Source organism: Cariama cristata, unplaced genomic scaffold, assembly GCF_000690535.1.
Source record: "Cariama cristata isolate BGI_N322 unplaced genomic scaffold, ASM69053v1 scaffold14313, whole genome shotgun sequence".
Classification (NCBI taxonomy): domain Eukaryota; kingdom Metazoa; phylum Chordata; class Aves; order Cariamiformes; family Cariamidae; genus Cariama; species Cariama cristata.
The window spans coordinates 8,869-34,614 of NW_009609054.1; the positions used below are offsets into that span (position 1 = coordinate 8,869).

Genomic DNA, 25,746 nt, shown 5'->3' on the forward strand with positions numbered 1-25,746 from the left:
GCCAAATAATGACACTAAAATTTTCACTTTAATTAATATAGTGAGAAGCAGCAGATCCCACGGAATTCTCTGGTCTAAATTACTCTTTTTTTAAAGTCACAAATCCGAAAGTTTTGTGGCTTATTGTCAATCACTTTTTGTGAGTTTGCTTATGAGCAGTCAGCCCTCTCATTCTTGTATACAAAACCAAACCCTGTAGACTGCTTACTCCTTTTTCCACTTTTAAGGTGATTAAGGAGAAGAAGTCGGAAATGAAAAAAGAATGACAGCAATAAAGTTAAAATCATAACGTCAGATAAGGTAGACATTTATATATTTTGGACATGAAACGTTCATCAACTGCACCAAATAGTTCAAAGTCACAGGAAAACAGGGAGATTTATTTCATGCACATACAACTTTGATGTTGGGAGGGGATGAAAAGAAAAGCCATCGCATTTGTGAGTGACCCAAGAAATAAGGTCACAAACATCCAGAAGCTGATGAAGAGAAGAAATATAATGGGTTATATCTAAATTCCACATAGATGAGTGTCTTGTCTCTGACCAGTGTCAACAGCAAACGCTCAAGGAGGAGCAGCAAACTGGGGTATCCTTCTCCACATAGAATCTGCTGGTTTGGGGCAAATCACTGGATTACAAACTAAATTATTAGTAAAAAATATTTCTATTGCAAAAATATATCGAAGTAATTTGAATGTGTCCCATACTTAGACATTAAAAACCCTTCATAAAGAATAAGACCTCTTGTAATGAGAAAGTGATACTCACATCACACTGATTTTTTGATTTTGTCCATTCACCTAATTACATTTTTTTTTCTTGGTTTTTTTTAATAAAATAAACAAAAGTAAAATCCATAAAATATCAGTTGAATTACTTTAGGGTAAAAATAACTTATGAAATCACAACCTCTAAGTTAACACACACATTAGCAAGTCATGGGGTGCAACAGAAGTGGATTAGTGGCATAAAACAGCTGGTACCAAGGATATCATGTTCATAGTATATATCCTTTGACAAGCTTTGTTTTAAGCTGTGGATGCTATATCTAGTAGCAGTTAGAACATATAAATATATCCCCAAATATATTACCTCCAAATCATGTGCGTCTGTGTTTTACATTTCTGATTTGGAAAATATAGGAAAATTTTATCTTATTCTAACTATTCAAAAGAGATAACCAAGAAATAATGCTGCTAAATGTTGTCAGCTGAACAGAATGAGAGTTTACAGTAATGGCACACTGCGGTAACTAAATGAAGTCAGTGACATTCCCTATTTACATGTGTGTAAACAATTAATTCAATGTCTTTTTGTGGAATATATTATAACGTTCTTCCTCACATGATACATCATGTTTAAGACTCAAAGATGTGATGCTGGTTTATTTTCATATATTCAAGCTTGGCATTTCTGCATTTCCGTTTGCAGAAAAATAAAGCAGGTCTGTTTCAACAACCTGTATTTGGTACCTAGCCTTAAAAAGTGTTGCATTTTAGGAAAGCATATACTGAAGAAGTTAATGAAAATACATTTACAAAGCACTGAACTTCACATTTCCTTAAAAAACATAAAATTAATTATAAAAGGTTATAAATATTATTATTTAATAAAGACCATTACGTAACTGAGCTGATGCTCTCTTATCATGTTTGTGCAGCTATAAAATGTGGCTTTGGGATAGAAGTACTACTGTAAAGCAAACAACAATGAAAAGTTGTAACTCCCATCACTGATACTCACTCATGGTGAAGAGAATCCTGGGACAAATGAACTGTTTTCCTGCTACCACCTGGTCCTGGAGTTATCTAATCGAAAAAAAGTATAAAAAAAAAAGTCTTTGAATAATGGGGCAGCATATGCACACAGTGATTGTTTATCAAGAAAACATATCACAAATACTAAATACAAGACAGTACACTGGATACAGTAAATGCAATTAGCAGTATCTGCAATCTTTGAGTAAAGTCTGAGTGCAGATAGTGCTATACAAGATTTACCAAAACCCTTTATATGTAATTCTGATTGGATGTCAGACATCAGACATTTACATATGTCAGGGGCCTAAGTTACTTTTGATAAGTCCATGAAGCACTTTATCTCCGAAAAATGGAAGTTAGATGTTTTGAAAATCATATTCAATATACTAACCTTATTTATGCATAATACAGCAATAAATTTATTACAAAACTCTCCCAACCTTTGTATCCCAACACAAAGCTTTTGAAATTCAAGTTGATGTGGGATATAAAGCATAGATAAAATAATTTTCACCACACTGTAATATAGTCCTTGTCTAGTGCTTTATATATACACTGGAACCAAAAATACATAACATGCTCAACTTAAGAATGATCTTAAGGATGCATGATAGGACACGCAGACTTTTGCGGATGATGATATTCTGGTATTGCACAAAAATGCATTCAAATAGCTTTATTTTTATTTTTAAAATCTGCTTATTTGTCTGCAGATGTAGATAGGTAAAAGCACAAGAGTATAAGAAACTCATGCTTGAAGAATCAGAGCAGAAAGCAAACTATTCCTGTTGGAAAGAATGCATGAACAAATTTTCAGTTGCTTGGAGACAGTTTTATAGTCAGGAGATGATCAGAGGTGGGGATGAAGTCAGATGTTCTGCCAGTTTTGCAAGGAGACCACAAAAACTCAATGACAATACATTTATATGGCCCAGGCTGCATAAGCAGAAGATTCACAGATAAAACCAGCTCACTATTAAATGAACAATATGATCAATTTTTAAGGAAAAATACCCCTATTCATCTGGTGTCATGATAGAGAAAAGCCATAGCAGTTGGAGCTCCAAGTCTGGAAAACTTTAAAAGAACACTCACTGAATAATTTGAGAGCTCCATGAGGTTAAAGTGTTTGACCAAAATCTGTTTTGTTGACCTGAATAATGATATCACTTCAGGCAAAATTGAGAAACCCTAAAGTGTTGTCAGTTTTCTGGTTGATGGTGACTGAAAAGAACTGGTAATACCTTCCTGCAGAAAAATCTATGCAAACATCTAAATCCCTAATACAGGAAATCATGGCAACTACATGGGAGAACAGAACCTACTGCTTTACCTGCATTTGGCATTTACTGTTTTACTAGACTTATGGAGGCTTTACATAGCCACATAATAATACAACAGTGACCAAATGTTACTTTTTCAATGTCGTAGTTCACCTAATAATAAGAGTGAGAAATGTCAATTCACAAAGACAGACCTAGAAATATGAACAAGTATTTGAATACGTAATTTCCAAACTTTAAGATTAATAACTAAACTGTTACTTTAACACTATAGGTAAACATGTAGCTCAGCTCTCGAGAGTTACATCCTGTATTAATCTCAAAATAAGGTTTTCACGCTATTCCAGTGGGTATCCCTGGAATATAGTAATCCATTTTCTACACTGTGGCTATAAGAAAAGCCGACTGTGCCTATGTCATGCTTTGTTAGAGGTTCATGATCACATTATCTCATGGTGGACCTGACACTTTTATTCAGTTTACAGTATGTTCTGTGTACAGGCAACTTATTTCCTTTGCCAGGGCTGCTGACAACCTTTTCCACACTATATTAATCTTGTTTACAGACTTTATCTTGGTACAAATATCAGAAAACTGAACTTTTTATCTCAGGGAGAAAATAAACAACATGTTGACAGAAGCAAAAGCTATTTTCTGGACTAAAATTGGTTGTTTACTTGCAGTCCTACTTACAGAAACAAGTTTAAGTTTCCAGCTTAGCCAAAATACATAATCTAAAATTTAATAAGCATGGAAATTTCAAGAAAAATCACTTGATAAATTGCCAGTTTTAAAATAATATATAAACCACAGAAGTATGTTTTTGCATTAATTTATATGAGAATATGAACTTGCTTGGAATACAGTTACAACTGATCACAAAGTACACTGCTCGGGTTCCTCTTGCACACTGCAGATAGCTTCAGTTACCAAGCAGCCACAGAATATTTATAAAACTAAACTCTTATGCATACATACAGATCTTTGCATAAAACTGAATGCTGATTACTATAAGATTCACAATACGTTAATGTAAATGAATACCTATTTGCAAAACATATCTATGGTGTAAAAAGCCAAACCAAAACCTATTGTCCATCTTCATCTGCTAACTCACTGTTAGAAAAATCTACTCCAAAGATGTGTTGAATCTCCACAGAAGAGAACGCCAATTGCTCCAGAAAGTTGCAGCAGATCAGAGGACAAGAAAATCCAAAAAAATACCCTCTTAACTGTTCAGATTCTTTATTCATGCAAAAAACCGCATAGTTATCTAGAATTGTTTTAGGTGATGAAATCCCAGTGCACAAGAAGAAACTGAGAGTCAAGTAAGTACTAGTTTTCCATTGGGTAACTATGAAAACTAGTTAAGAACAAACAGCATTGAAGGTCTGCTCAACTATTTTTTTTTTTTTTTTTTTGCAATTGAATGTATCTGAGCGTGCATGTCTGAGTGCACACATGTATATCAGGGAATCAGAATTGCTGTGATAGGAGTGTTTAGAAGACTGACAGATCAGGCCTATTTTAAACTTTAAACTATGGGGTGATTCATTAAGAACACTTCTTGGTAATCATCAGTTCTTACACACTATCAAACATCCTCCTTATATACACAAGAGCGTTAGTTTTTAACACTTGTATGCTAAATTAGCTGTGAGTACACAATATCGTAGAGTTGATACTGTAGTTAGCACTGACGGCAATGGTCCTTGATGGTTCTTAGCCACAGCGGTCAAGGTGACCAGAACTGAGCCATCTGAGAAAAGACACTGCAACTGAAGTGGGCTTGTCTTCCTTCTCATCAAATTCTCCTGGCTTATGTCTGATGTCTTTACATTACTGTTCCCTCTGAAAAAGTGAGGGAATGGGTGCCTTCTCTTTTTTTGTAACACACACCTGAGCCATGGGCAAGTTAAGTGCAATCTGAAAAAGCACATTTTGATAATGTCCAACAAGTGCAGTAGACTATTTTTGCCACATGCTTTACAGGAAAAAATGCAGTAGACTTTTTGCTAATTATATAAATATAGTAATTTTTTTCAAATCTTTTGATGGATAGACTTTTGGAAAAAAATTGCCATGGCAGGAACTTTAAAGTTCCTACACAACACGAACAGAATTCTGTCTTCAAAAGTTCCTTCCTATGAGACATTAAAACGCCTAGGAAATGCCCAATAAGCTCCTTCAAGCTTTTTAGCAGTATACTTAATAGTCTACGTTTCTAGAAGTCACACTACCCCATAACCGAACATAATCACACTCATATTGGAACTTAGGTAACTGTGACCAATATAAAAAGTGGAAGCATTTCTAACTATTTCCTCTAATTAAGAACAGGAGCTTTTAAAAATCTTACTAGATGTAACAAATGACTAGGAATGATGTCCTAGAAAATGAGGAACAACACTGATCTTCAAAAAGTACAAAAGAAATATCATGGGTCTTCACACAGCCCAAGTGTGTTACAATCTGTACTGTGGTTTAGTTGCATAAAGCAGCAAAATAAGTAGGAGTGTAAAGGGAAACCAGGGAAACCTTTGAGCCTTCTTGCTCATCATCCTCCTGTGCAAATTCTCTCCAGCAACACATTGCACAAGAGATCCTGTAATCTACAGTTGATATAACTGTTTTAACATGAATAAAGTTTAGGGTTATCTTTGGAACTCTTAATTTCTTCTGGCTACCTTTTACCATTGCTTGAATAAGACAAGGTGGTGGCTGCATACTGTTTAAAGGGTCCTTGAAACACAGGTACTCCAACTCAGAGACAAAGTGTTCCTTCTGTTTTGCAGAGATTGCTTTGCCTGAGAAATTATGACCTGCACTAATGGACACAGTCAAATGGAGAAGTATTCAAGACGAAGGGGTTTTGCTTCAAGATACACAACATTGTATACTGCTGCCTGAGATACTACATATGACAAACTTCAGAAGTGATATATGGAAAGATGGTGGGATTAAACAGAAAAAGGACAAGAAAGATAAGGATTTCATCCTGCAGAAATAATGTTGAGCACAGCAACTTTAAGTGTTAATAATATATAATAGAATATTTCAGTTGGAAGGGACCTACAATGATCACCTAGTCCAACTGCCTGACCAAATCAGGGCTGACCAAAAATTAAAGCATCTTATTAAGGGCATTGTCCAGAATCCTCTTAAACACTGACAGGCATGGGGCATCGGCCACCTCTGAAGGAAGCCTGTTCCAGTGTTTGACCACCCTCTCAGTAAAGAAATGCTTCCAAATGTCCAGTCTAAACCTCCACTGGCACAGCTTTGAACCATTCACCACATGTTCTGACACTGGATCCCAGGCAGAAGAGTTCAGCACCTCCTTTTCCACGTCCTCTCCTCAGGGGGCTGTAGAGGGCAAAGGGGTCACCCCTCAGCCTCCTTTTCTCCAAACTAGACAAGTCCAAAGTCCTCAGCCACTCCTCAGAGGACATGCCTTCCAGCCCTGTCATCAGCTTTGTTGCCCTCCTCTGGATGCATTCAAGGACCTTCACATCCTTCTTAAATGGTGAGGTCCAGAAATGCACACAGTGCTCAAGGCGAGGCCACACCAACGCTGAATACAGCAGGATAATGACCTCTTTTGACCGGCTGGTCAAACCACTGAGTGAGGGAGCAAAACGTCTACAGTACAGTCCTAGGTTGCGTGAACACTACTGTTTACTTTATTTGATATTTTTGTATTTTAAAATGGATTTTATGCCAAACACTCCACAGCACGTGCTCTGAAGACATTACGGAGCCTGTTTTTTACAGGATGTTATTTCCTTGCTATGACTTGGTGGACTTGGCAGTGTTCGGTTTACAGTTGGATTCAATGGTCTTTTCCAATCTAAATAATTCTATAATGTGTTTAAAGGATCCACATAAATAATTATGGAAGTATTTGACTTGAATGCTCAACTTAGCCATCAGTGTGTCACATTCACAGTATGCAAAACCAGTAAAATTTCAACAAAATTTTGTTGAACAGTAGTTATGCAAATGAGCTAACCACTTTTGTAAATGAAAGAATAGGTCCCTTTTTCCACTCTATAAATTAACTGCTATGATCAGCTACAGATCAACACATGTAAAAATTAATTATATTAAGCAAATCTTTTAAATTCCAGAAGAAGAAAAGATACTTTTTTTTTCCCTAGGCTCACATATTTAAAGTATCTTGCCCTAAAAACACAATATTGATGAATACAATTTGAAAAGTTCAGTAGCAAATCCAATTTTCTCAAGCAGGATTTTCTGCAAAACAAGTTGCTGTCCAAGACAAAATGCAACTAAAATCAAATCCTGGACAACGGGATTTCTCAGTGGAAGTTACAGTATCACAATGGCACTTCCATAACGCACAGATCTGTAATTGCCAATTTATAGGAAATTAAATCAAACGATGTCATGGGAAGAAATAGAGAAAAATCTATTCTCTACATTTTATTGCACTGATTAAGACCAATTTCTTATTATTTTCAGCATCAATTTATTATCACTCATTTTATACCCCTTCTTCACTAGAAGCATTGGAAAGCACCTACACTAAACAAAGCTGAGTTTAAAATACATCTTTAAAAAAAAATTCATTGACTTGGAGCAATACAGAAAACTAAGAAAATAAAAACAGCTTTCACAGTATACGTTATTGTATCATTGCCATAACCCTAGCTTAACTCTACCATTATATTTTTGTTCCCTCTACAAGCACACTCTTGTTGAAGGGCCTAAACTGACCATTCCAGATAAATACTTCAATGTCCATGTAACCTTTAAACAATGCTCAAACTCTACAAAGTCTTCATGATGACGTGGTTGGATGGGGCTTTGAGCAACCTGGTCTAGTGGAAGCTGACCCTGCCCATGGCAGGGGTGTTGGAATCACATGGTCTTTAAGGTCCCTTCCAACCAAACCATTCTATAATTCTACGGTTCACCGGCAGAATAGTTCTATGCTACTCTAGTTATAATTCTTTAAAATTGACCTCTCACCAACACAGTGTTGCAAAAAAAATACTAATAAAATATCAATGAATCATTGCCATTCTGCTTGCAAAATACATGCCAGTAGTAAGGAAGGAGAAAAACCTGAAGAAAAACAGGTCAAAAGATGTGGACTTTAATCCTGAAGCAAACACGCCTCTCCCTCTACATGTTTTATTGTTTTCTCTCAATAAAAAAAGGAAACAAGAGCTACACACTCTAGATAAAATGAGAATCAGTAAGTTTCCAGTAAGTTTCTTGGAGTTAAAGAGTATGTGCCAGCTCCCCAATCTCTCTAGTGATTTCACACACTGTTAGAGTTCTCTACATTTCTTTTCACACAACAGATCAAACTACCTCTCTCTCTTCATATACGGTTTTCAACTGGAAGAGAAAAACTATGGTATCTCAGATTAAAAGAAAAGTCCACTATTGAACACAGCTCCTTCAGTGAAAGATGGAAAATTTAAATCTCATGTATAAAAGCAAAACAGGAAATTTCTTTGTAAATCTTTGCTATCGCACAGTTTTTCTCTGCTGCTTTTAAGATAAAACCTGAATTAGAAATTAAATAATTATAAATTTAAAACAAAAGAGACTTTTGAAAAGAGACTGGCCTGGGTGTAAGGCTTTTTGTCTGTTTGTTTTAAATGGTAACACCAGCAGAAAATATCACAGACCATATTTTGTTCTAAATCTTTGTCAAAGGGACAAGCTTTTACGTACTATAGAATAGGCAGCAGAATAAGTTTAATGATGCATTTTAACAATATACATTAGTGCATACATACTGCCTTTAGGTATGTGATATGACAACACTGAAGGAGCTATTAAAGCAGAGAAAATAAGTACTAGTGTATAATGTAAAAAAAAATTTTTTTACTCTATGGAGAAAGCATCAGGTAAAGTGAAAAGTGCAAGTGTCCTATCTGCAAGGAAGTCAGTAGGAAAGTTTCTTTTGAGATTCCTTATGTTTGATATGAAATAGTACTATGGGGCACCATTGCTCCAACAGCAGCTCACACCATCGCAAAAAATGGACTGATTTATAAGTCTCAAGAAGAAAATATAAACCAGAATTATTATTTCTTTTTAAATTAAACCAACTCCTTGTTAGAAGGCAAATATAAGATCCTTGGTACCACATAAACACAACACACAGCACCACTATTTCAATTTTTGTTATTTTAGGAAAGGGAAAATCTTCAGGGCAGCTGTCTGATTTGTATTAGATATGGCAACAAAACAATGGCCAAAATTCTGCTACTTCATTACTCTGTAAATAGCTAATACATAACAATTTTTATTTAAATGAAACCAAGTTTCCCTTAGTACAAAAAACTACTCATTAAATGCTGCAGTAATATGCTGTGTATATAAAAAAAAAATCTTTAAGTTTGCTATCTAAATAGACAGCTAAAACATCATAATATTCTAGGGTGAAATCTTAGCTTTACTAAGTCAAAAGGATTTTGATTTCAGTAGTGCTGGGACTGTATCGTCATTAATTAAGAATGATCGAAAATGCTGAAATAATGTTTTTACCTGTAAAACTATCATCAATAAGTGAAGTTACCCACATGGCGATACAGACAGGAGGAAGGAGCAGAGCAGTGATTAGGATACTAGCCTTGACCTGGAAGATGCAGGTTCAGTTTGCTGTTTTGACCTTCAGTAAGTTGTTTTCTGCAGCTTAGCTCCTCATTTGGGAAAAACAAGAAAAACATAGAAACCAGACCCTCTTTCCCCCTCAAGTAATATGCAATAGTTTTTCCTTCATGAAAATAATGTAATGTAATGACAGTAAAGACTACCAACAACAAAGCATGTCATCAAAGCATTTGCTTTAAGACTGCTTGAATTATACTACTGAAGGTGATTTTTATTCCTACTGCCACAGGACTTCTTATAGGAAACAAAAAACTGTCCATATTAAATGGATTTACAGATATAAGCAGAATTACTCATAATAGAACTGTTTGCAGGTACAAGTCATACTACGACATTTCACGGCAGCATAAGCTTGCTCAGAGTGGATTAAAAAAATCCACGCACACAACAAAACCTTTATTTTCAAATCACCACCCAGCTTCAGTAGCAAGCTATGAGTGGCCTCTACTGGCTGACCAAAGGCTACAGAAGTCACTAAGCTTTTGCTATGAGTTACAACTGTGGTTATCAAGTGTGTGAAGAAATGCTAACAGAAAGAATACGCTCATCAGTGCTAAATAATTCACTTAAGCAATGGCTACAAATTTTCCAAAAAGCTGATATACTGTGCTAGCTCTAAAGGTGGAAACAAACCTAAAACTCAAGCAGTTTATCATTTGTTTACTTAAGTTACAAATTTTGGATGAAGACTGAATTACTTCAATTATGATAACAATGGTTTGATTTAAATGCACAATTAGAAAGCCTGTTGAGTCATCTGAGAAGGTATGAAAGCAGAGATTACATAACTATTCTTTTCATAAATGTGCAAATTTGGCCTTTTCCTTATTTTTAAAAACAGTAAAATACAGACTAATAAAAAATGAAAAAAACTGAAGTATGACAGCAAATCTATTGCTACAAAGATGACCTACATTTTCCTCAAAGTACATAAAAATTACATTTTTAAGAAAAATGAGAATAAACCATAATTATTTTTTTAAAAAAACCACAGTAATTGTGGACAGCACAAATTGGAGAGGAGAGTAAAAGCTGCCCAAAACATTGCAAAAAATAATTATTGTGCAATATCTGTATTCAAATAAAAAAAATGATTAGATCAAAAAAATAAAGATAGCACCAGTAGCAAGAAAGTAACTTTACTTCACCTTTCTTTTCCATAGGAAAATGTACCTGATTTGCCCTTCTCCCACATTTTAATTGCACCCTATCAAGAAGGATTATTGTCAAACATAAGTGACTACTGATGCCAAAAGGTGATTTCCTTCATAAGCAGCTGTACAGTGCTCATATATGACACTGTACTCTGATATTTCCAGCTCCCATTCTGAATTCTGCCCCATTTCAGAGTTCCACCTCATTTCAGAATTCAGTCCCATTATCTCCACTGCTCAAAATTGTTCACAGGGTTATCTAGCTGACATATACGATAACCCTCCATCTCACTAGACACCACTGGGATATGACACGCTGACCCACAGTAAGCCCTGATTATTAGCTTGAAACATACACCATATAAATGGAGCTTCGAGCCAAATAATGTGTTTTAAAGTCTTTTCATTTTACTTATACATTAAAACTCATTTTAAACATGCTGACATCAGTTCCATTAATCTATATAGCCATGAACATAGACACGTTAATGTTAGATTGTGACTATTATCAGAAAACAGATGAAAAATACTATGAGTAGAATGCAGACTGCAAGTCATGCCTTTTTATTGTCAAAAAAGAAAAGGATTTTAGTTTAATAAATTATAACTAAATGAAAAACAAACAGCCAGCCACTGCAATTACAGAGAATGCCCCGTTGCCTGCACCGAAGCCTAGTCTCATCTCACTGAAAAAAGGTTTGTAGCAGACAGAAGCACAGTGAGGTCCCATTCTTTCTCTCCCATCTTTTCCATACTACTGCACTTCCAGTGACTGGGAAAGCGGTTAGGATTAACAACCCCATACAGAGGTGGGCAGAACTGATCTGCTAGGATAACTCTGGTCTCCCTCTCAGCCAGAGAATGGCTTCCTATCACAGCACCTATAGTTCTGCATGGTCTTAAAAAGTCTTGAACCTGTCAAGTTTCGTTTGCATGAAAACCTCCTTAACTTTTGTTTTTTCAAAGGGGCACCCAATGAGCTATTACAGCCTGGACAACAAAAACCAGGGAGTACCTAAACTGTTTCCAGTAGAATCAGATAATAGGAAGACTGGGCACAAGAGAATGCTGACAGCAGCATATCTAAGAATTCCCCACACAAAGAAAATAATTCATCTATCAAAATTTTGGTTTAAAATGTTACATTTTGGTAAGATTTAGAATAAGATACCTTTCAAAATTTATACTGTTTGATCAATAACAGATCTTATGAAATTTACACATTTGAACTGCTAAAATATGACTTTTTGCCCTTTAGGTTAGATAACATTCAAATAATTAGTGCCCACAAAAGAATTTTTCTTCATTTCAGGCATAATTCCTCCCAGAAGGGCTCACACCAGTGGTGAAGCAGCAGGAAACAGGCTTTAGGGGAGTTTCAGGTACAAACTTGGCCAGTTTCACTGTTCACAGTATTGTACACGGATGACACTTTTCATTATTTCGAGCTTGCCTGCACATAAATGTTTTACCCTGCAAGCTTACATGACTGGTATATTTTAGAAATCCTTCTGTATTTGCCACTTTCTCTAGTTATAACTATAACCATTATTTCAAATTGTAAATGCCAGTAGAGATGAACAGGAGAAGCAAGCAGGAAGCTCAGAAATCAACTTTTCATTCGGCACTTTTAAGGTCAAGCTAAATTCAGGCTTAAGGTATCTTTTTTTTTTCTTGTTCCTAAGCAAAATGACGTAGAAATAAAATATGTTTTAAAATACATTACAATAAATATAATTTTTCTTAGCAAGACATTCTCAAGGTTTTCCATCATCTTGTCTTCAAATATCAAATGTAAATAATTAATGACTTCTATTATAGAAGAAATGGAAACAAGTAGGTTCCAATAGAAAAAAAAAAATCAAAAGTGGGAATTCCACTCATACATTTTAAAAGAAACTGTCATGCTTGTTAGGTTTAACAGCAGTCCCACACTGAGATATCAACACTTGGATAAGGCAGCATTGCATTTCAAAATTTCTAACATAACGCAGATACCAAAGATGTATTCTACCAAATGCTCATGAATGGATTGTGCAAAGTCACCATTAACTTTGATTTGAAGACTAAACTGTATTATCTTACTCTCAAATCCCTCCTTACCAGTGAGTACTCCAAGCTTTTCTTTGTATGATATCAAGCCCTACGTAATGGAAAATATCACAGTACGCTCTTAAGAGAGAGCTTATAGTTCCTTACAGTAATTTAAACTTGTAATGCATTAAAGTGATAGCTATCCCAAAACGCTAATTCATAAAGGAAGGTGAAGCCTGCGTTCTAGCAGCAGAACACGGCTTGTATCTGCTATCCACTCCTCCAGCAAGAGGAGATACCATTGTTATGTTTTGTCTAATGTTTTTCATGGCACACAACATAGATTTCCTTGGTAGTTTTATGCTATTTTGTTAAAACAGTTGGTGGAATTGTGCTGTCAAGTTAAACTTCTAGAAACAGTGCTTCTGTCAGAAAGTTGTGTATAGCATGCCAGAAAAATTTACTCTTAGAAAATTTAAAACTATGTACAAGAAACAGAGTCTAATTATTGGCTAGACAAGTATGTGTGTGACTGAGGGCAGGGAAACGTTTGATTCAGCGTCTGACTCTGTTGCAAGACAGAAATGAGGGGACTGTTCCCATTTACACGCTCTTCTGTTCCTGGGATTAACACAGGGGAAAGACAATTCACTTTCCCCTAATGTGTCTGGTGGCATCAATTTTACTTTTCTGGCTAGATCCATGAGAATAGGTTTTGGTCCCTACGTAATACATTAGCTGCCTTGGGCTTCTGAAATGCCTGATAAAACCATGTACAGGTAACTTTTGCCTACCAAAAGTATATCTTCCGCTTATGAAGCATCACTGTAGAAATAAGGACAAGAGGAGTAACTGATTTGTTGGGTCCTGACCACAGAGGGGATCAAGTAAAGAACATTTTTCTCTCTGTTGCAAGTGTTTAACGTGTTGTAGGGCACAGAGAGCAATACTATTTTTCAGGCATAAAGCTCTAAAGCATGTTTTGCCAGGTCCTGGAGAAGACTGACTTTCCACCCTCCTTAGGGTAGAGACCATACATCACAGAATTATGGCTTCTGGCTATCAGCAACTCCTTGCAAAATGCCAAGCGAATTCCAAGTTGCCCTTGGGGAGTGACACAGTTACTTTCCCTGATATTAAGGAAGGAAAAAAATTCAAGAGAAGCCAAAGAGAGGGTCTTTGTCACAGAGATGATCTTGAATCAGATAACGACATTTTGCATTTATACAGGTAAGGTATTGGAAACATCTAGAGCTAACTTATTCCCTAATAAAAAAAAAAATTGCTCTAAAATCTTACAACTTGTATAAGAGCATGACGTGACTGACTCACCAAGACAATGTCCAAGACAAAGAGATGGAAGGAGGAGTGTACTGACATGGAAATACATTGCATCCAGCTATTTATGAGTGACAGCCTTGGTACTAAAAATTTCTACATGTCCAGAAGTTTTCAGAGACTATTTGTGGTGCAATCTGATGGTCTCCAAGATGCAAACTTCCCTTTCAGTTAAGGTAAGTATTTTTAACTACAAGTACAAAAAGTAAGCATTCTCCTATGGGATACTGGAATACATCTTCGATTTTAGTTTGGGAAGGAAGGAAGAGAAAAATGAGTCAGAATGAAAGCAGAAGGTACTGTGTGTAAAGATCACCATTTAAAAAAAAAAAAAGAGTATTTGGAAAAGCACACCTTCACAGAAATCTACAGTAAAATAAAAACTAACAGGTTGTTAAAAGATAATAATGACTATGCCTTTAAAAAATGGTGCTTGGGGAATTCTTTGAATCTAATTAGCAACAGACACAATAATCTTTAGGAAAAAAAAGTTTTTGCATCTGAAATTGAGTGATGCAAGCATATTCGCTCTACTCCAGTTTTGCCTAGCTCATCATTAACCTCAACTAAACCAGGTTCAAACAATATAAAGTGTCCTGACCCTTGAAAAATGTCATATTTGCCTAACTTGATACACAAAGAAATGCCCTGGTTCTTTTAAAGACACCATTAAAAATATTTACCTCCGCTCCTTCCAGAGCTAAACAGTTTATTTGAATGTCTCATGCCAGGGTAAAAGCAGCGGGTAAATTCCTATTCCCATGAAACCTTTTCAGAAATATCTTGGACTTCAGTCCACTACAGGAATTAATTTTTATTTCCTGCTTTTAGTTGCAGACCTGTGAGATCAGCTTTGGAAGCTTCTGCTCTAATCAAAGTCCTACTTCTATCATAAGACAGAGGCAAAGAACTACGGTTTTCATTCGTTCAAAGTGAAAGCGTATCAGCTCCAGAAGTTTTCATATCAAACTACTTAAGACAGATTTTGTGGCTAAAATTAACAAGAGCATACTTTCCATTTGTACCTTAGCTTAAAGTTTCTGAAGTTATTTCTTATAATTTTGTATGATCCACCATTATAGCACCATTTCACCCTGATGAATGATTCTTCTTTCCTATTGTGAGACTTTTCCACGCCCCTTCAATTCTTTGAATGGACTTCATTCATCTTTGGATAAGATCTTAGTTTACCATGTGCTAAAATATTTCTAGTGAAAGGCAAGATAAGCAAACAACGCAATACAGTGCTTTGGATTGATTCAAGAATTATGTACAATTGTATTTTGTTAAATCTAAATATTAGTGCAATTTCTGCCATTTAAAAATATTTACGGAGAACACTATCTCCAAGGTTTAGTTTTAGAAGTTAAATGGTAAACATACAAATAGAGAATAGCAGGAAAAATTCTTGATACCTGAACACAGAAATACGACACACTTCCAGATCATCTCTAGGCAACTGGTGTATGTTTTAGTCATCACACCACTGGGTTTAATATTTTAAAACTTACAAGACCTAGGTAGGGGAGAAAGGGGTGGGAGGATCAAGGGATTCTGTTTTGACTCTGTAGGTATAGCTATAATAGCAGTTTTTCAAAATATATTATGCTTGGCAATTACTGCAGTTTAAATAAAGGAGCTAACTTTTTAAACCCAAACATTTCAGTGTCTGTTCTCCTTCCACCTGACGTCAGAGTCAACTAATGAATGCCTTCATGTGAAAAGAAAAATACTTTCTCCCTAATGTGCTTTAGGATTGTGATCTACACAGAAGCATTCACCCTTTTTTTGCATTCTCACAAACGGCTATTTATACTTCTAGTTTCTATTGAAAGATATTTATTTTTTAAGCCAGGAACAATACTATGAGAGATCTATGGCAGGGTTTCAAATTATGACTGATGAAACTAAGTAAAATATTACAAATATGGGACCTCAGTGAAAAAGCTGGAGACTCAGGGTCAGTGCTAGTTCCTGATCATCTCCCAGTTTTATAGAATTCTGGAAAAGGAGTTCCTAAAAGTTTAAGTTTACACAGTTCCTCAGGAGTCCACATCAAGTAAAGGACTAACAACTTTTAAGTTGAAAAATCTTACCCCTAATACAACGGAGCTCTTTCCTTCCAACTTTGGAATACATCTCTTCACACAGCAAAACCATAAACCTGCAGACAACAGTGCAGATAAAATGTGTGGTAGGCTAAAAAGACCTAGCAAAGCCAAACAAAAACCCCACTATTTCTCCCAAAGCTGCAGCCATTCATTGTAATGGAGCACTAGGTGTCTAAAATGGGAATAAACACCAGAAAGAAGGCAATATCCCTCACAATTGTTTTGAAAGTTTGCTGACTTCAGAATCCATAAAACTTTAGGCTGATTAGGACAGGATGTACTTAGCACTCTTTCATGCATTAAAACAGTCCTCATCTATTATTGAATCATCACTCAGATTCAGCTCATAGAAGTGAAGATGCAGAGTTCAAAACATGAAGTTTTAAAGATGCCACATAGTAGCAGAACAATAGAATGGGTAATCTTTAAGACGTTTGAAAATGGGAAGCCCTAGGAAGCCTAAATGGCAATGTCAGTTTTACTTAATGTATGATACACACATCTTAAAAGCTGGATTTTTCTTAATATACAAAAAATGCATTCTCACTAAGAGTATTTAATTTCTCAGTCACATCACTCAGATACCTAAATAAAAATGTCTCCATTGAACTTTGTTAAGTGTCTTAAACATTTCTGTATTACTTCTTTAGGGGTGGAGCAAATATTAACTTTATTTTCTGAAACCTGCCCTTTCTGCTGGCTGTCTGAAGCGACTTTAGTCCAAAATGTTGCAACCCATGTGCCAGTAGAAGCCTCTTTTCATACCAGAAATGGTATTTCATCTCCACTTGTCTCTTCTTTTAATTAAATTGTTTGGCAACATGGTTGCGACATCAACACATCCCCAATATACCAAAGTTTCAACCAAAGCATTTTCTGATTAAATAATTGAGTATAACACACGTTTTCTTTAACAGGAAACTAAAAATCAAATAAAGCATTAACAAATGCACTGGGTGCATCATCACTGTACCATTTCTGTGTTTACCAACCTAGGATTAAGAATGCATGCATGTAAATGACAAATGTCTTGTTTTACATACAGCTTTGTGCCTCATAGCGCACTATTTGTAGTACTGCTATCACTAACTGACAAACAGATAAGGACTTGCATTCTATCTGACTTTAATTACCGTAAGTTTACACTAAATATAACATGTTTATTCCAAACCAGAGTGAAAATACCTTTAAGTAGTAAATGATGTGTCTCACGCATTGACAGCTCAAACTAAGCCCATAAGACTGCCAATTCCAACATTTTAAAGTCTAAGTTGCACTTATTTGACAAAACTCCCACCTTTAGCATTTCACAAGAAAGTGAAAGCTACCACAAAGACTCTGTACAGATACATTACTTCCAGCTCTATTAGTTCCCATTTCTTTTACTCTTATTTACTTTCCTGAAGGGAATAGCCTTTCAGCTGGTATAAATATGCACATTAAATGAGCTACAATTAATTAATTGATAAAGTTACCATCCTTCTACTAACTGAGGAGCCAGTTCTAAAAGGTACACTCATAAATATTTATGTTTCCAAGACAGTAAACTTTAAAAAGACTTGAAAAAGGAAATGTTAAGATCCAGAATACCTCATGTCTTCTTCCGTACTGCTAGACTGTAATATTTATATTTAACAGTTAATTATCTCACAGTGAGAAAAGGCTCATTGGCTTCCATTTTCAAACTAGTTACGTATATTTAAACTATAAATATCTTTCAGCTCTTCAGCAAGAAGAGACTGCTAGATATTTGAAAAGGGCAGCTGCCACATTGTTCCCTGGGTGAAGCACAATGGCAGGTCAAACTTTTGTTCCTCTTGTCCTACAAACAATTTTCAAGCCCATGCTCAATAAATAAATTTGGTCTCAGCACTCCCAATCAGGGCTGCACAATCCCCTCAGTGGCAGACCTATGATAAATGGACTTATTTTCCCAAATCAAACACTTGAATTTAAATTCAGATGAGTTAATGCAAAGGTCAACATTGTAATCAGTTCTTTTGATCTTTATAGAATTTCTAGAGTAATACATAATAAATCTGAAACAAGGCAATTTGCAGCTCTGTATGTGTGGCTGGTAATAAAAATCTTAACGATTAGAGCCTTTATGTACTTAGGGAACGTTTTATAGTAATAGCTATAGTGAGAGCCTCAATGCATGGGGAATGATGGCAATAGATAACGCTGAAAGACATGATTGCTTGATTCTCTATATAGTTTATACAGTATGTATACATTATACATTATAAATTAAAGCACAATGTTTCTGAAGAGTCTCCCAATGTTTTTCTAATCTATTTTTGATTTGTATCCTCCACAAAATATGGCCTTGATTAAAACTTGTGAATTTAACAATGATCTTATATATTGAGAATTTTATTGTTTCACATAGTAGTATGTTACTCAGCTAACTGTAAAGAAAAGAAGAAATTAGAATGTTTGTGCGCAAAGCATGTACATGTGTCTTGGTGTCTTTTTTTAAAAGGGAAGATTCCTTTTTCTGAAAGTATGTCTTTAGAAGTATAGTATGTAATATCTCTTATGAACAAAAAAAGATTATTAAACAAAAAGTATTCCAGTCAAAATTTGGAACATATAATCCTAGAAGTAGACTAAAATGTCAGCAGTCATATGAGGACATTCTTAAGATCAAAAGGGTGAAAGCTGATTTTTTTTTTAAAAAATAATCCTCAATTTTAAAGTTTTCACGATAATAATCAGATAACTACCCAATCACTAAAAGTTGTAAAAACAACTTCCTTTCCAATATTCACAAAATGAGACATTCAAGAACTAGTGTCAGAGAACACCTTCCATAAACATACAATTATGTAGTAGAGCGAATATAGGCTATAGTTTAGTCTTTTTCAGGAAAACTAAGATTAAGCAACTGCCAGCGAAGACTGCACAGGAAGGACCAAGAGTTCATCCAAGGAAACAGTGACTGAGGATCCCACTATCAGTTGTCTGCATTTAGTGAAGTTCAAAGATAAATAAAATTGATAATTTGTTTACTCCCCCTACTCAAAATTCTCCTGTTCTCACAGAACACATACACATCTCCTCAGTAAAAATAAAACTCTTTTTTACCTCACTCCAAATGCACTTAGGTGTTACTTACACAAACTAAGTAAACACAACATCACACAGAAGCATTACTGATATTGAACTGTGTTTATGAAAAATAAGTAAGGTTTATTCTTGGGTTTGGTGGAAGACACCATGTCTTCTGTAATAAATGGAGTACATGACAGTGATCCCTCTTGGCATGCTTGGAAGAACATCTTAAGTCTCATCAACCAAGATAATGCCACTGTTTTAAGGTGAATACACTTGCTGCATCATATAGGGGTTATGAAGTATATCTAAGCCTAAATTCTCTGAAGAATCTGACTTGATACTGCATGACAGGTCTATTAAAAGTTATCATTAGTTAAAAATCAATACACTACCTAGTATATACATAATGGATTAAAATCATAGCTGATCATCTTCATAAATAATTACATATGGGGAATCTTCTTCCAACAGACATATTCCTAGTGGCACTCCACAAGAGTCTCATAAAGATACTAAACAGCAAAAAGCTAAGAATGCTGGGTTTTTTTTTTCCAGTTTTGCAAGTCACAGCAGCTAGCATGCAGGCAATGTAAAAGATGCTATTGGGGCAATATATACAAATCAGTTTCCACAGCTCTCAAGCTGTCCTTTTGAAAGAGGCTACTGGTTTTTGATGACTGAATTATTTCATTAAACTCCCATCTCCCCTCCTTGGAAAATACTGGTTTACCAAAACTGTGCAAGAGGATGGACTGACATTTGTAAAACTGTCACAGTGAGGGCTTTCTCCAGTCTTTTACTGACATTTCTTATAAAAAGCAGAGGAAGCTGTGTGCTATTAAACAACCGATAATCTCACGAAGCAGGAACACACATTCTGGGAATGCACTGACTGAACAGTTGTGATAGGACTTTTGTTCCTCGTATCTTAACTCACACACCATACTGCTGGCTTAGTGTGAAGAAGACAGAAGGAAAGCATGACATACAGGGCTTCAAAGACAGTAAGTTACTACAAAGAAAAGCACATAAATCGTCATCTATGATTATTAGAGTAATAAATTCAAGATCACAAGAAGACAGATTTAGATTAAAGAAGAGAAAAACATCTTTCCTAGGGTAAAATCATGGACCACTGGAGCAAAATGCATAGGGAGGTCACAAGGATGACGATTCTTTAGCTTTACAGAAAAACACCCAAGAACTAACTGTGTAGTTTTGAAACAGAAAGTAAGTGGCAACACAAGCAAGTGTGACTGAAGACGACATCATCATATTGGAGGCACTCTTGGTGTTAAGGTGACAGTTTGCATTCATATTAGGAGTACCTGAAGAAACAAAAGGCAGGAAGATGGAAATGTAATCTTAGCACCTTGTACACAGAACTACGTGGCACAAGGAAAAAAACATCAAAAAAATCAACAAACCCACATATAAATCCCCAAAAGCAAGGTCTGAATCTTAAATCACATTTTTAACTTGGATACCTTGCTGTACCGGATTGTTGGCTACAAAAACAAATCTGGAAAGATCTTAAGAGAAAGAAAAGTACCTTAAATTTGAAAAAATTGGGAAAGAGAAGGCAGTGGAAGGATGACACTGCAAAGACGTTCAGCTAAGAAAACAATCTTTGTAATCACATTCTAAATGTACATAAACAGGTAAGAATGATTTTGTTAAGGCCAGACAAGACTGTAACTGAAAACACAGAAAGATGGAAGCCTGAGCAAAAGATTAAAACTGTAGAAAGACAGGAAAAGAAAGGTTGTTTCTTAGCAAGACAGCCAAATAACATGATTTAGAAAGAAAGCTAAGTCAAAGCTGACACACACTATTGACTGATATGACAAAGGCTGGGAGCATTCTTCGCAGTGATTAAATAAGGGAGTGCCATATATTAAAAAAAATATTAAAAATAAAATAATGGTAGCCCAGACAGGATACTGGAATATTAGAGGTCAGAGTGAAGGACTGTGTCAGGTGGGGATAAAGAGTAGTCATGGATAATGTCTTATTACAAAAACTGGTTTTATTTGTGCTTTGCTATAACAATTAAAATTCTTTCAACTATCTAATCTGCTGGTATATCCCTATCCTGTCTTCAGCTATATCATCATGAATATTTCTCCCAGACAATCATTTTGTTATTTCTGTTCAAACTGAGACCACCACAATAGCATACCATCATATTTATGTTAAATGTATTTATTTTAAACAAAACTATGTTCATAGAATGCTAGCTACAAACTTGCTTCCAGCTGGCAGATTAGAGCCCCCACCACCCAGCCCAACATGCAACTATAATTTAGTAATTAAACATTTGGTAGTATAATTAGTGCAAGTACATATAACTTGCTAAGTAAGAAATATAATAATTAAGATGTGCAATTATACAATTATCATGTATAAATACACAGAGTTTCTAAAAATTTTGCTTGAAATTATGAAAGACCACTTTAAGAGATTCCAGAGTCTTTCACAATTTATCTTGTGGATTATATCCAAATAACCAGTTCATATCACAGATTTAAATGATGGAATGTTTTTCTTCTAGAATAAACTATCTGCAAACGCAAACAGTAGAAATGACAGAGCAATCATGTAATTAAAAAAATCAGCAATGATATCTGAGTTAAGAGTCTGAGCTTTATAATGAAACTAGTTTATATTTTCAAGGCAGTTCCTGGTGTAGAGAGGCTCATATTATAAGAGATGCTTTTGCACTACTACATAAAAGAAAAACTAAGCTGAGCGGCAACACATCTGTACAAAATGGGCCAAATAAGTACTACCATAACTGTTTCCATCTATTCTTTGGTTAGAATTATTAGCTTTTTTAACTATAAGCACTAGTGGAACAAAACAAAGAAAGTATGAGTACATCTGTTTGAAGATTCTTGGACTAGCATGATGGTTATCATGTTTCAAAACTCTCGGCAATTTTTTCTTATGGTATGAAGATCAAGCAGGGAACAGTTGAAAAAATAGAAATAATTGTTGCAAGTAGAAGTTTGAGAGTGTTTAAGGTACTGAATTAAAAATGTATCTTGTACTGCTGAGAACAGACTAAACAGATTCCTGCCAGAAACTGCTTCCATCATAATTTCTTACCATAATAGGTTTCTAGGAACAAAATAATGAATTCATATGGCTTTCTTGTACTAATTCTTTATACACTAGAAGATCTGCTGTGTAAAAAAAACATGGAACTGTAGCCATAGAAGAGAGAAAAACGTGATTATAGTACAACAGGTGATACACACATTAGTGTAACAACAGTATTGGGCTGATTGTGAAAATACTGACACTTTACACATAGGTTTTCAGAATCTGTCACTGCAGTACCTTGATTCCACCATATTAACAGGAAAACATCACAAACTAAGTGCATTCACTGATTTAATAAACAGTGCTACAGTTCAGACTTCTGATGCCAAAAAAGAGTATTAGTTAAGCTTTTTCTATTGTTAGGGAGGTTTTTTAAAAAAGAAAACCTAGACAGATAACCAAACTGAAGAAGGTGCATGGTTATCAGAGCACTAGCAATCGGAAAGCTTGAAACTCCTTTAAAGGTATTAATACAGACTACTTTTCTTTCTCAAATTATATATGAAGTGTGCTCAAAGTTTAGTTGGAAAAGAACTTGGGAATGTCTTCCTGTCAAAGCATCACACCTCCATGACCCTAAGCCAGCTCTTTTGCAGCTACACAGTCACTTTCTAACTTAAATTAGCGTGCAAAACTGCAATACTTATGAAAAAATTATTTTTTTTTACTGAAGGATAAATTAAAGTATGTATAAACAGTCCTATGTGTAAACTCACACATTATAACAGACAGTCCTTGGAGAAACCCCAGAAGTAATTTCAGAAGGGAAATCTAGGAGTTCAACCAACAGTCTACATTCTTGCTTGCTCTGCTTCCTGCCCCCAAGTCCTACTTTCCATTCTGATCAGTGACACAACATCAACAGCAAGAGAACGGTGCCCGCACACAGCACTACAAGCTGGTCGTTACAGAGACCGTTGGCTGAGATGCAAGAGGTTGGTTAAAGAGCTTTGCTAGCAGAGATAGGCAATGAACCTAGAGCTTGCACATACCCTGCTCTGTACGACGAATGGCAAGGAATTAACGCAAAGAATGGATGATGCTTCTGCTACCCCCACCAGCATTGTTTCCGAGGACACTTATGTCGCTTTAGGTATGCTTCTCATGAGAAGGCTCTGAAATCTAAATTTTGTGTCAGGAAAGGAACTTGCCCACAACTCTGACTCAAACGCCTAAGCTCTGCAAGGAAAACTGGGTTTCAGTCATATCTCTACATTTGCAAATTCCGTGCATTTCTGTGTTTGACTTCTTTTTGGCCTGATAAAAAGCCCAGTGACCCACACATGCACTGAATATGACACTAGGGAATGGAAAAAAATTATTTTTTAACAATTATTATTTCTATTTTTCTCTAGCAAACAGAAAGCAACAAAATATTCATTGAAATGTAGTTTGTAGGTGTTTAAATCTTTTGAGTCTTGCTATCCTCTTAGTAGTAAATCAGTCAGTCATTAGTGAACAGAAAAATAAAGCCATCTTTTGGAGACATGCTGCTGATAAAAAACCCATACTTCATATTCTAAGCAGTGCAATTAAGATATTAAGACTTAGTAGGTACAGAAAACAAAGACACCAATAAGAAAAAAATTAGGGAATGAAGAGAACTGTCCTTCTTCAAATGTAAGTTATTTTTAACATCTCTCAGTGCTTCAATTTGGTATACAGAGAAAGGTGAATATTAGACAACATTAATAAATATTATTTAACTATTAGTATTTGTATCACTTCACAGTTCCCAGTTACTGTCACAAAATTCTTAATATCACTTGCATATCATTTGCTACATCAGTTCTTACAAGGAAGAAAAATAAAAGCACTTAAAAAAAATTTCTTTCAATTTAGTTATATTCAGTGACTTGTCTCCAAGTTCTCCCCATTCTCTTTTACTGCCTTTCCTTTGTTTTTCCCATACTAGTCCCTTGCTGTCTTCCCTCCTCCTTCAATTCATTCTCTGATACCCAAAACCCAAGCCAATCCTACCAAAAAGCAATAGAAATAAAACATACCCATTAGAAACACAATATTGTTTTAGTCACGAGGTATCACTACTTGTGAGATAATGTTTTTGCTTCCTGCTTCTACTGTGAAAGTTATTTAAAGTGGTAAAGCTCCCTGGGTTCAGGATTACTTTTACTTTCTATTTCTGTATTGCCCAGCCCAATGAGAACCTGAAGCTTTAAGGTCTCACAATGCTCATGCTCATCAGTAATTAATGTATTTTCTAAAAAATTCCAAATCTACTTAACAATGTGGAGACATAATACTCACAAAAAATATCTTACTACTGTTAAAAAGAAAAATCACAGAACAGCCCTGACACTGTGCTAGACACACTGATGAATTCAGCTACACAAAACTGAATAGTACTCTAAAATACCTGCCTTGGGAGCTTGTGTATGGGGGTAGCATCCACATCCAACAGAGGATTTCAGCTGGACAATGATGAAAAGTCCATATGTTACAGTGCCACCATAAATTATGTTAGAACGTATGGTCAGGCCACAAAGGGGCTCCAAAAATAGGTTAGAAACAGCTCTCTGACTGAAAACAAATTGCCTAAATTCCGATATGAGAAAACAGTGTTCTTGACATATATTTTCATGTGGCTACTGCTGTTTCAAGCTAAGTCTATAGAGATAGAATACAATATGGTGCTACTTTAAATTTGGAAGTTGTTATTCCATCAAGACATTAAATGCAGAGAAATCTGCATGGGTCTGATGCCTCTAGGCTTCAAGATTTCTTACGAAATAAAGAAAAAAAAATGAATGATGGTATGTCAGTTGGCCTGGACATCAGCTATTGAACCAGCATCATGGAAGGAAGGAAATCTCAAAAGACTTTTAATCATTACAGACATTAAAATGTTTGTAAAATAACCATTATCACACAGCTGAGGCATATATAAAGTGTAATGCTTTTGAAATATAAACAAAAGAACATACAAGCTAGAATAATATTCTCCCATTGCACTTTATACTCTTAAAATTAAAAGAACACCTGACTCTACATATCTATAATGCATCACTTCACAACTTTGAATCTTTTAAAGCCAGGATTAAGCTTTGTAAGAACCTACCCTGAATGCAAAATAAGACAGCTTTACAGAAGAAACTGCTGTTAAGCAGCTTGCAGTCTAGATACTATAAAACTAACCTCTAATAAAATCATCTTCATTTTAAAGTGATGACGTCTGATGGGATTTTTTTTTTTATTGCAACTAAGTATCTTAAAACACA

The 25,746-nt window shown here is 35.4% G+C and overlaps 1 protein-coding gene across 1 annotated transcript in view; it reads right to left on the minus strand.

Moving 5' to 3' along the window:
• GPATCH2 (G patch domain containing 2) overlaps nucleotides 1–25,746 on the minus strand; it is an 81,862-nt gene that overhangs the window by 3,702 nt on the left and 52,414 nt on the right. The window contains exon 5 of the mRNA XM_009697404.1: nucleotides 1,746–1,810. Within this exon, the coding sequence (XP_009695706.1) occupies nucleotides 1,746–1,810 (65 nt within the window). The remainder of the gene's footprint in view (nucleotides 1–1,745; nucleotides 1,811–25,746) is intronic.